General features: G+C 33.9%; 1 protein-coding gene across 2 annotated transcripts; it reads right to left on the minus strand.

Annotated features, from left to right (window-relative positions):
• Positions 1 to 1840: 1840 nt before the first annotated feature.
• On the minus strand, positions 1841 to 10464 carry LOC142631408 (uncharacterized). 2 transcript variants are annotated; one of them, XM_075805574.1, is made up of 4 exons: positions 10353 to 10464; positions 3977 to 4271; positions 2805 to 3047; positions 1841 to 2238 (listed from the first exon to the last, which is right to left on the minus strand). In XM_075805574.1, the coding sequence occupies exons 2-4, from the start codon at positions 4217 to 4219 to the stop codon at positions 1978 to 1980; spliced, it is 747 nt and encodes a 248-aa protein (XP_075661689.1). In that variant the 5' UTR covers positions 4220 to 4271; positions 10353 to 10464; the 3' UTR covers positions 1841 to 1977. The 2 variants fall into 2 exon arrangements, with proteins under 2 accessions (XP_075661689.1, XP_075661690.1); XM_075805575.1 differs by lacking the exon at positions 10353 to 10464 and adding an exon at positions 6544 to 6701.
• Between the last annotated feature and the right edge of the window lie 119 nt (positions 10465 to 10583).

A 10583-nucleotide genomic window follows, 5' to 3' on the forward strand; every position in this document is an offset into this window, starting at 1 on the left:
CAACAAATTTCACTGTTACATGCTTTGTCCATGAACATTAGCCGTAATATTTGACTTTTCAGCACACCAGCGGGTCCCGTGTACTATTCACAGGACCCACAAACATCAATTTTCAGCAACTTTTTCATTAAAAATGGGTCTCACAGTACTATTCGCCCATTTAAAAATTATTTTACTATAGTGTTTTCAATTTTCAGTTGTATTCAAACGGACCTTATGATATTGTCCCAATTGCGAAAACATTCCAGCCCATGACCACATGCGGTGACCCTAGGATGTCACTATTTAAACCCTCACTTTCTTCTATAGATTTTTGAGTTTGCTATAATAATGGCAGTGGCAAATTTGCTTTTTGCCATGGGTTTTTGGCTTTAGTGATCAACGACAATAGGTTTGATTTTTGTTCTGCATGAGATCAATCATTTATGAAGTTTCTTTAATATAGTTTTTACTTAATCCATTATGATCTATCAATATGGAACTCAGTGTTCTTTTAAATGGCAAAAATCATCAATGATTGATTTTATACTAAATGTTACTGCAATTTTTCTTAATATACAAAATAAAAAAAATCTATTAAAATTTTATTTTTTGTTTTGTTGCAAAACTTAGTTTCGACAACATTTATGACTAAAAATGTTTGTATCTTAAATTAATTACATAAGAAAATTGGAAGAATAATTTAAACTACAATCACTTTCTCAGCAAAAAGAAAGAAAGTTAACTACAACCATTCTATATAAAAGAAATAATGTGGACTACGAAAGTTGAAATTCTTATATATTTTATCATTATGTCTAATATTCTTCTTACTAAAAAAGCATCTAGTTTTGCCAATAAAAATGTGAAAAAAGAAAAAGAAAAAACTCACACACACACCAAAATAAAAGCACCCAACAATCATTTAAGCAGAGTCAGCCAAACATCCTAACATCCTCAAAACCTAAAGTCTTATAACATATATTTTTCAAGAGGAAGAGTGTATCTTACCCTACTAATCCCCCTTCATATTAATTCCCCCAAATTGGAGGAGATCAAGAGGAAGGGGTATCTTATCTTTCCTAACCCCCATTTTTTAATTCTCTCTCTCTCTCTCTCTCTCTCCCCCCCCCCCCCCAAAAAAAAGGAGGAATTTAGATTTTTTGGAAGAGTTCCACTTATATTAAAAACATTTAAAAGATCAACTTTACCCTTAAGATGTCATTGTCAATCTATTTCTTTAAAATTAGCAAATAAAATTTATAATTATCAATTTATACAACTACTCCTCTTCCCTCCCCTCTCCCCTCTCCCTTCCCCTACTTAATTTTAATACATTCAAACAAGTAGAGGGGATAACAATTCTCATCCACTCTCACCTCCTTTCCCCTCTTAACCTCTACTCTCCTCTCCTAAACTTTTAACTTTTGAACTCCAAACATCAAACAAGTGAAATGTAATGCAAAACACATGGATCAAGTGACACTTTTTTTTTTAAAAGATTCTTTTGATCAGCTTTTTATTTTAAAATAGCTAATTTCCAATTTTGGGGGGTGAATATGAATTATTTGAGCCCAAACTTTCACACACACACACACACACACACACACACACACACATATATAGTAGTAATTTTTTCTAAAAAAAAAAATCAACGGGCCATGGCCCTCTATGGTCTAAAAGTTCCCTCTGTACTCATCCTCGTTTGATTTGCTAGCATTAACTTTTATATGCCATCCCTCACTTGGCTAAACAAGCCTATATTTGCTATTGCTACTTTTTATCACTTTCTTGCAGTGCCACTGCCACATAATCAAAGACAATTTTCGCATGTTTACAGTTAGACCACAAATACCAAAAAGGCTCTCAACATGTCTAATTCATAAAACCCTGATCACGTAAAAATTTACCAAAAAATTGGATACCATCTTGCAACAATTGCAGAACATACAACATTCTGAAGGTAGGCAAGGCAGTATGATACAACTGAACTCATAATTACTTATCAGAATTTGATTCTTCGTAAGACTTAAAGAGACGTCGGTACTTTTCTGGGCTATCCCACCAAGTTGGGGTGTTGATAATTGCCTTTTCCAACCAAAACTGATCAACAACCTTTTTCTCGGTCAGCTTCTTGTAGAACCTTCCCCACTTGTACATGGCACGCTTTAAACGAGCACTCTGACTTCCTCCAAATAAATACTTGATGTAGTCCTTTGCTAGCCGAGCCATCTCCTCACCACTGATTATGTAAACGTACTGCAATGAAACCAATGAGTTAAAATTGTTAATCATTGCACTTGCATACAACTAGCACAACCTAGATCCCATCAAAGTTGAAAACACATTAAAAAATCACTTTTTTCTTTGTTTTTTTTGGATCAGTAACACATTAAAACATCACTAGAACAACAATAATATAATTAATCTGATTAATCTAGTTATTAATCAGATTTATTTTGGACATTGTAATATTCTTCATTTTTCAGGCAGCAATGCGTGCAATAATATAGGTTGCATTAGAATTTGACCCTCCACATACTCTGGGCCAACATTTAAGCAGTATACCAAGCACAAAATAGTAACTCATACTATTTAGTTATGCTTTCTAGTTAATTTATATTAATTTTTGATAAGTTGTAATTCTTTAGGCTCTAGTCTTTTTCTTCAAGAATTGTTTTTTGATAAGTACTTTGTAGCTACTGTTATCATGCTAGCAGTGAACAATATTATTGACTTTTGCCATTGGATTTTTGTTTTTTGGGGGGGGGGGGGGGGGGGTGGGGGTGGGGGTGGGGGTGGGGGGGAGAGAGAGAGGTTAATACCATAAAAATAAAGCCAATAGTTGCCAAAATCACTTGCACAGTTTCATCAATGATTCCAGAAAAGCCTTCATCCTCACCAGAACCATCACCACTATTACCGCCCCCACCACCTGGTGGAGGCTTTTTGCCTTTGCCACCATCATCATAGAAGTCTTTCTTCTCAATCTGTTGCCGTAACACATCTTCCACGGACTTTCCCTTAAACCTTCCCAAAACATTCTGAAAAGCATTCCATGGAGAACCCTACAGACATTTGAGAAGTTTAGTCAAGTGAATGCAGTTTTTCGGATCAAATTATTATGAGATACAATCCTCTAATGAAGATATCAGTGAGCATCTCATCCTCCCTCCTTCACTCTGATTGCATAACAGGGCCAATGACTAACAATACCAGAGCATGATAATGCATCCCTGACAAATGCCCTTCACCAATTCTGGCAGCAAAATATTTTCTTGAGCTTTTGCTTTGGAAAAATAATATTACAGTGAAAACAATATAATGAAATATACAGTAAGTAATATCAATTAATTTTTTATAAGTAGAAACATAATATGTCAATAATTGAATCTTCATCTTAAATGCGAGGAAGAGCCCTCTCAAAGAAATGTAAGGGGACAAATAAAATAGGGAATTTTTATTGATTAAAAAAATAAGGTTTGGACAAGTGACAACAGCAGAATTTTTTTTTTTTTTTGATAAGTGACAACAGCAGAAGTTATTGCACCAATAAGAATAAAAGTAATAAAATATGGTTTAATGTATACCAGGAGTGCAAGTTCTGATTGATATTCACAGATATTAATAATAAAAAAATAAATTTCTTTATGCTTAAGCCAAGTTTACTGGTTCACTTGTAAAACTACATTTTGCATGAGACCTATTATAAACAGGACTTCCTTATGATATCCCAAGGGGAACAAAAGATCAGCCCAAAACAAAGATAACTGATTGACACAACACAAAATGCACCATAATGACATAACTAATTACTAAAGCACAGCATTTTAAAGAGAATTCAAAGGTGATTTAGAGAGTTGGATTAAAGCCATTTGAGTGCACATCAAAGTCTTTATCAGCAACTTGGATAGATTTTTCTAACAACTTGGAAATTTAACCTTAACATAGTCCAGTAATGAGCACCAATAAATTGAAATATAACAAGAACTCTTACCCCATTTTCACCTCCCGTTTTCCCTTTACCACCAAATAAGCAGACAGGCATGCTTTGCTGGTACTTTGAGATAGGCACACATTGTTGGTGACGTGATGCATTTATGTTTGTGCTCAAGGAAGTCCTAGGGACACGCTTAGGAAGGGTGGGTAAAATACATGGATTAGAAGGGAGGCGATACGATTGTGGTATATGTCTGACACATATTTTAGGCTGGTAGGCAGTAATCTGCGTGGTGCTCATACTTCTTCAAAACGTTCAGCTGCTTCGTATATTACACATTAAGCTTCAATACCTACACCACCAGGCTCCAAATGTCACCAAAAAAAAAAAAAAAATGATAACTGTCATTTTGGACATCAAAGGGAAATTGGCAATGTTCTAGAATGAACAGAAATTAACCCAGAAGAGGGCAATGTGACCCCAGCACAATAATAATAATATTAGGTCCAATTCAATATGGTATAATTATGATCAAGTTGACATCAGCACAAAGAGGATAAAATTCGAACCAGTCAACACTCTTATTACTTAGCAAAACCAATCACCATTGGATAGCATATCACATAGCCGATTATCTGTTAACAACATAAATAAAGAACATACCTAACCCGCCAAAACCAGAACAAAAACAACAACAATCAAGCCTTAGTTCCAAAATTTTGGGTTCGGCTACGGACCCTCAATAGAGTAGTCAAGATCGGCCACTAACCCAGCAAAACTAGAGTAAAAAAAAAAAAAAAATCCCAGAAACTGCATTTGGAAGTGTGAACTCAATACATAAGTAGTTAAAACTTAAAAGGTAAAAGCAATCTGGAATCAATGCATATTCATGTTCCTAACAACCCCATTTTTCCTTTTCAAATAAATAAACAAAGTTGTTATTAAACATGACAAGAAGTACAATTGAAAAAAAAATTACACTTTTCTTTTTATAACCAAAAGGGTCCTAAAGTCTTAGCAAATTACTAATTCAACCGGGAAAAAAAAAAAGAAGAACTTTTCCCTTTTCGTGTTAACATATGATATCCTACATATGGTCAAAACTCACTTTCTAAGTTTCACTATTTTTCGTTCAGTCCTCTAAGTTTAACTTCTTTCATTTCAGTCCTTTGCCACCCACTCCACTGTTGCCATAACTACATCGTTTTGCCCTTAAGTTAAAATTTTATTTTATTATTTATTTTCTAAAAAAACGTTAATTAAAAAAAAGTTAAGCTACTTTGATGAACAAATAGATCAATAATATTGGCTAAACTAAATACAGGGTTTTGTTATTTTTTTATTGGGTCAGGCTCCTCTCCCGTTAGAAACCCTCCCGTTCTATCCCTTTTTTTGTATAGATAAAAGACACATGGCAATTAAGTGATCTAAGGGTTCAAAATAAGCCAACTCAAACTATCTTTATTTCTGCAATCTTCTACCCTTCATCTCCCTCTACTCTCTGAAACATCACCATCGCCAGAGCCATTCTCTCCTTGTTTTTTTTACAAACTCATCATCGTTTCAAACTTCATCACTTATGAACTTGAGCTTTTCAAAGGAATCAACAAAAAAGAACCTTTTTTTTACTATAAGAATGCAGGTGTATAAAGGTTTAATACCACTTTAAAAAACTTAAGACTTGTTATAATCACAGCCAGAAAATTTTACAGAAGTTCAACCCATTTGGCTAACTTTTACTGTCAAAATATGAAAATGAATGATAAAATCTTTAATCTTTTCACCATTTTGCATCCTAAGAAGCAAAAATACCCAAGCAGCAGTAAATTGGGTCCTAAAAAAAAAAAAAAAAAAAAAAAATCATTCCCTGCCATAGTGTTCTTCTAGTTTGAAAAACAGAGTGTAAAGAAGATAATTACAAGCATTTGAAAAATAAAAAAGATTACAACAAAAAGGGATAAACTCTAGTTATCTGATGTTATGTGCAACTTTATCTTTTTCTCTAATTTTTTTTTATCTTCAATAGCTTCAACAAATGGTGATTTACTAGGATTCATATTCTTAACACTTGTACCCATCAGAAGCCCACAAAACAAATACAAAACAAAAACAGAAAAAAAAAAAAAAAACTTCTCTGTCGTAATCCCATCTTCATAACCTTTCTGTTACCATTGACACCACAAAAAAATTACTCACATTGGAAATCACAACACACAGGTTACCCATCCCTCAACCCAAAATCACTATTTAAAGCCATCTTCAATCGGCAGAGAAACCCAGATAAAGTGAACGCTTGCCTACCCTCAATCCAGTCAAGCCACTCCACTCATTGTTGTGCCACTTTCAAAAAGTGAAAAAAAAAAAAAAACACCAAGGAGAGAATGGGTCTGGCGGTGGTGATGTTGCAGAGAGAAGCCGGACCCTTTTTTTATTCACAAAGGATTGGTTTCGAAAAAGACCCAACAAAACTAAGCTAATACCCAAAAGAACACTGAAACTGAAAACCCAAAAATTTGTGAACTTGCATATGATATTCTAGATATTGTATATATAAGCGCGCACACACAGATATGTAAAAATATATGTAAAGTATGCGTGAGAGAGAGAGAGAAGCGTGAACTGACCGTGCGTACTGGGCCGTTGGATTTGCCGAAGACAATGAGGTGCAGAGGGAGAAGGACGAAGAAGAAGAAGAGATAACGAGAGGAAACACAGACGGGGAATTAGGTGGGTGAACAGGCCCGCAGCGCCTGAGCTGTTTTTCTTTTTTTTTACTATTGGGTTTGGGCTTGGGCTTTCTCTGCCCTTTTAAATATGGGGTTTCTAGAAAGCTCTAGTTCTTTTGATATAAGCTAAATAAAATAAATGGTAACCTTTTGTTTTGTTTTTTTGTTTTTTGAGAGAGAAAGTTTTAAACTGGGCATTCGTTTGATAATAACTTTTTCTTATTAAATTAAGACACAAATCGATTTTTAATATAAGTAAAAATTGAACTCTAAATCTCTTATTTAACTATTAGATTTTGTTCTGTTTTTGATTTTTGTTTTTTTAGAAAAAAAGTTTTAAACCATACATCCGTTTTTGATGATAACTTTTTATTTTCAAAATAAGACACCAATCGATTTTTGGTATAAGTGAAAATTGACCCTAAAGGTGTGCTTCGTTGGGGTGAAAACAGAGAAGATGGAAAAATGACATTTTCCACTGATTGGTGAAGAGGGGAGGCAGAAAGAAAAGTTGTAGAGCCCACAATTTTTCTTTCCTCCCCTTCAAAATATTTCTTAAAATTGGAATGAAAAGCGAGAAATTTTTTTTTTGACAAAATTACCTCTACTTTTCTGGTTTTTTTTTTTTCCACCGTAATGTTAATTTTTTTTTTTTGTTCTCTTTTGACTTTCCACCGTTCCTTTTTTTTTTCTTTTGCTTTTTTTTTTTGGTCAGGTGGGTTCTTATTTTCTTTCTTTTTTTTTCTTAATTTTTATTTTTATTATTTTTTAAGAAAACACTTTTAGATGATTTCTTACAGAGATAGCAATTTTTTCTCGCCCCTCCTAGCTTCGCCCCGTGTAAATTTTTCTCGCCCCGCAAAGGTGATGGGCAGGGATGGGGCGAGATTTTAGAATCGCATCACGGGGCGAGACGAGGATGGGTTTACATTTTTTAGACCCACCCCACCCCGTTTTAATAAGAATTAGGTTATAATTTTTTCATACTCTAAAATCTTACTATTTAAATAAAAATATTATTAGCTTATTTTATTCTACCTAACGTGGTAAGGTGGGTCTCTTTTCTCTTAAGCAAAGTTGGAAATAAAGTACCAATTTTAACTAAATTATTTTTTATCTTTTCATTTACGATTCATATGTCTTTCTTAACTTACTTTTCATCATTAACATAGTATTAGATTTTTGTGTCATACTATGAGATTTTTGTTGTGACATTGTCTTGTTAAACATTTAGATAATATTATTTAATTTTTGCAAAAATTAGTTTGATTTGATAGGATAAATTTATTTATAATTTCAAGTATATTTTTAATATTGAAACACGTCATTTTATTTGAAAAAATGGTAATAGTTATAGGGAAAATTAACAAGAAATAAAGTTTTACGGTGTGGAGCAGGGCTTCGCAGGGCCTTAAGGGACGGGGATGGGGCAAGAAATGTTCCCTGTCATACGAGGCGAGGTGGGGATGGGGCAAGAAAAATCTATACGGGCCGGAGGCGAAGATTTCTTCCTTCGGCCTTGCCCCGCCTCATTATCATCCCTAATTTCTTATGCTATTTTTTTGAAATGTCCACTTTCATCTATACACAATTTTTAAAAAAAGTATAATGCATTACTTTCTCTTTAATTTAAGAGAGGCATGATGGTAAATTTATGCAAACCTTGTTTTCAACCAAACCAAAAAAAATTTCATCCCTGTACTTTTCCACCCTCTCAACCAAACACAACTGAGGAAAATTAAAAACTTTTCTATCCTCCTACTTTTCCATCATCTTTCTATTTTTTATTTTCTCACTTTTTCATTCTCCCAACCAAACGAGCCCTATATCTCTTATTTAACCACAAGAGATTTTACCAGTTGAGCAAATTAAAACTCACATTTCAATTAACTTGTCGTGAGATTTAGGTTAATGCCAATTGGGTTAAAAATATTTTAAAATTGACAAATTTGGTCCTTAAACCCAACTTAGTCCATAAACAATAAACACTATTAAGCCCATTAGTCAATTTTCTTTTCTATCTTAGGGGCATATTGGTTAGTTTTGAAATGCCCTAAACGTGCTTGATAATAGTCAAAACCTTAGAGTAGATTAATGAAATTTACCCTAAAAGAAATATAGAGACAAGATAAAAAATTGAGGATAAAATTATATATGAATTATTTCTTTTTTAGTGGTTATCCATCAGGTTATATTATTAATAACACTGAATATATATATATATATATATATTCGTTATTTATCTTTCAGTGTTTTTTCGTTTCAATCTTTATGTTACAATGTCTCTTGAAGTACCTATTTATAGAAGAAAATGGTAGAGACTGAAGTGATAATGCCTTATGCCTTAATGGAATGGCTGAACTTCCACCCTTAATGAAAACTGCCATTTTGGACAACAAAGGGAAATTGGCAATGTCCTAGAATGAACAGAAATTAACCCAGAAGAGGGCAATGTGACCCCAGCACAATAATAATAACAATTTTAGGTCCAATTCAATATGTTATAAATATAATCAAGTTGACATCAGCACAAAGAGGATCAAATTCGAACCAGTCAACACTCTTGTTACTTCATAAAACCAATTACCATTGGATAGCATATCAAATAGCCGATTAATCTGTTAACAACATAAATAAAGAACATACCTAATACACCAAAACCAGAACAACAGAAACAACAATCAAGCTTTAGTTCCAAAATTTTGGGTTCGGTTATGGACCCTCAACAGACTAGTTAGGGTAGGCCACTAACCCGGAAAATCTAGAGTAACACAAAAATCCTAGAAACTGCATTTGGAAGTGTGAACTTGATACATAAGTAGTTAAAACTTAAAAGGTAAAAGCAATCTGGAATCAATGCATATTCATGTTTCTAACAACCACATTAACAACCCCTTACACGGAAACACCATCCCAGTAAAATAAAAAAATAAGAGAAACCCAAACCCTAAAATCCCAACCTAACTCGACTGAGAGACAGAGATTGAGAGTGACAAGCTACTTTGATGAACAAATAGATCAATAATATTGGCTAAACTAAATACAGGGTTCTGTTATATTTTTGGTTCACAAGGGAATTGGTTTCCAAAAGACCCGAAACTTCAGTATTTTTTATATCGTAACTTTGATAAGGCTAAATTTCTCACATTAACCAATAAAATCCACAAATCTATGCCATAAATAAAAATTGCAAAATCAAACAGCTCCTAAGAATCTCTGTTTTGCCATTACATTTTCACAGCAACCAAACAAAAAGGAACACAACAGAGCTTCAAACCCCTAAATTTACCCACGAACTATGCTATGAATCATTCACAAAAATGTGTCAGAAAACAAACAGCTCCCAGAATTGAAATCAGTCCATAAAACCTGAAATTCCTCACGAAATCCGTCTATAAAACCTTGCTCAATCCAACAATTCCTCACTAAAATTCAACAATTCTCCACCATAAACCAAAACCCAAAGAAAACCCTTTTTTCTTTTATATAAAGTTTAGGCATTGTTTCACAACACAAAATTATTTTGTTTTCAATGAAACGAGGTTTACATAATAAGCACACAACATTGATAGAAACACAGACAGAAAATTAAATTAAATTTATTAAAAAAAAAAAAAATTCTCATCAATTTTCTACTCAACCAAACAGAGCATTGGAGCGAATCTTCACTAACAAAAGACGATATGTATATATATACAGAGGCTTACCGGAACCCTTTGTCGATGGAGGTGCTTAAAGATCTGAGGCTGAGGTCTGTGGTGGCCGACGGCGACGAGGGAGAGCGGTAGAGATGAGAGTGAGAAGAGAGGCAGAGAGCTCCGAGCGTGAGGCTAGGGTTTGTGTTTTGTTTGGGCTTCTATTTTATACCAAGAGGGCCCAAAATATTGGGCCGAGAACCTGAAGCCCAAGCGAATCAATCTCTCCTGGCGCCATGTTCA

Source organism: Castanea sativa, chromosome 4 (assembly GCF_040712315.1).
Source record: "Castanea sativa cultivar Marrone di Chiusa Pesio chromosome 4, ASM4071231v1".
NCBI classification, from domain to species: domain Eukaryota; kingdom Viridiplantae; phylum Streptophyta; class Magnoliopsida; order Fagales; family Fagaceae; genus Castanea; species Castanea sativa.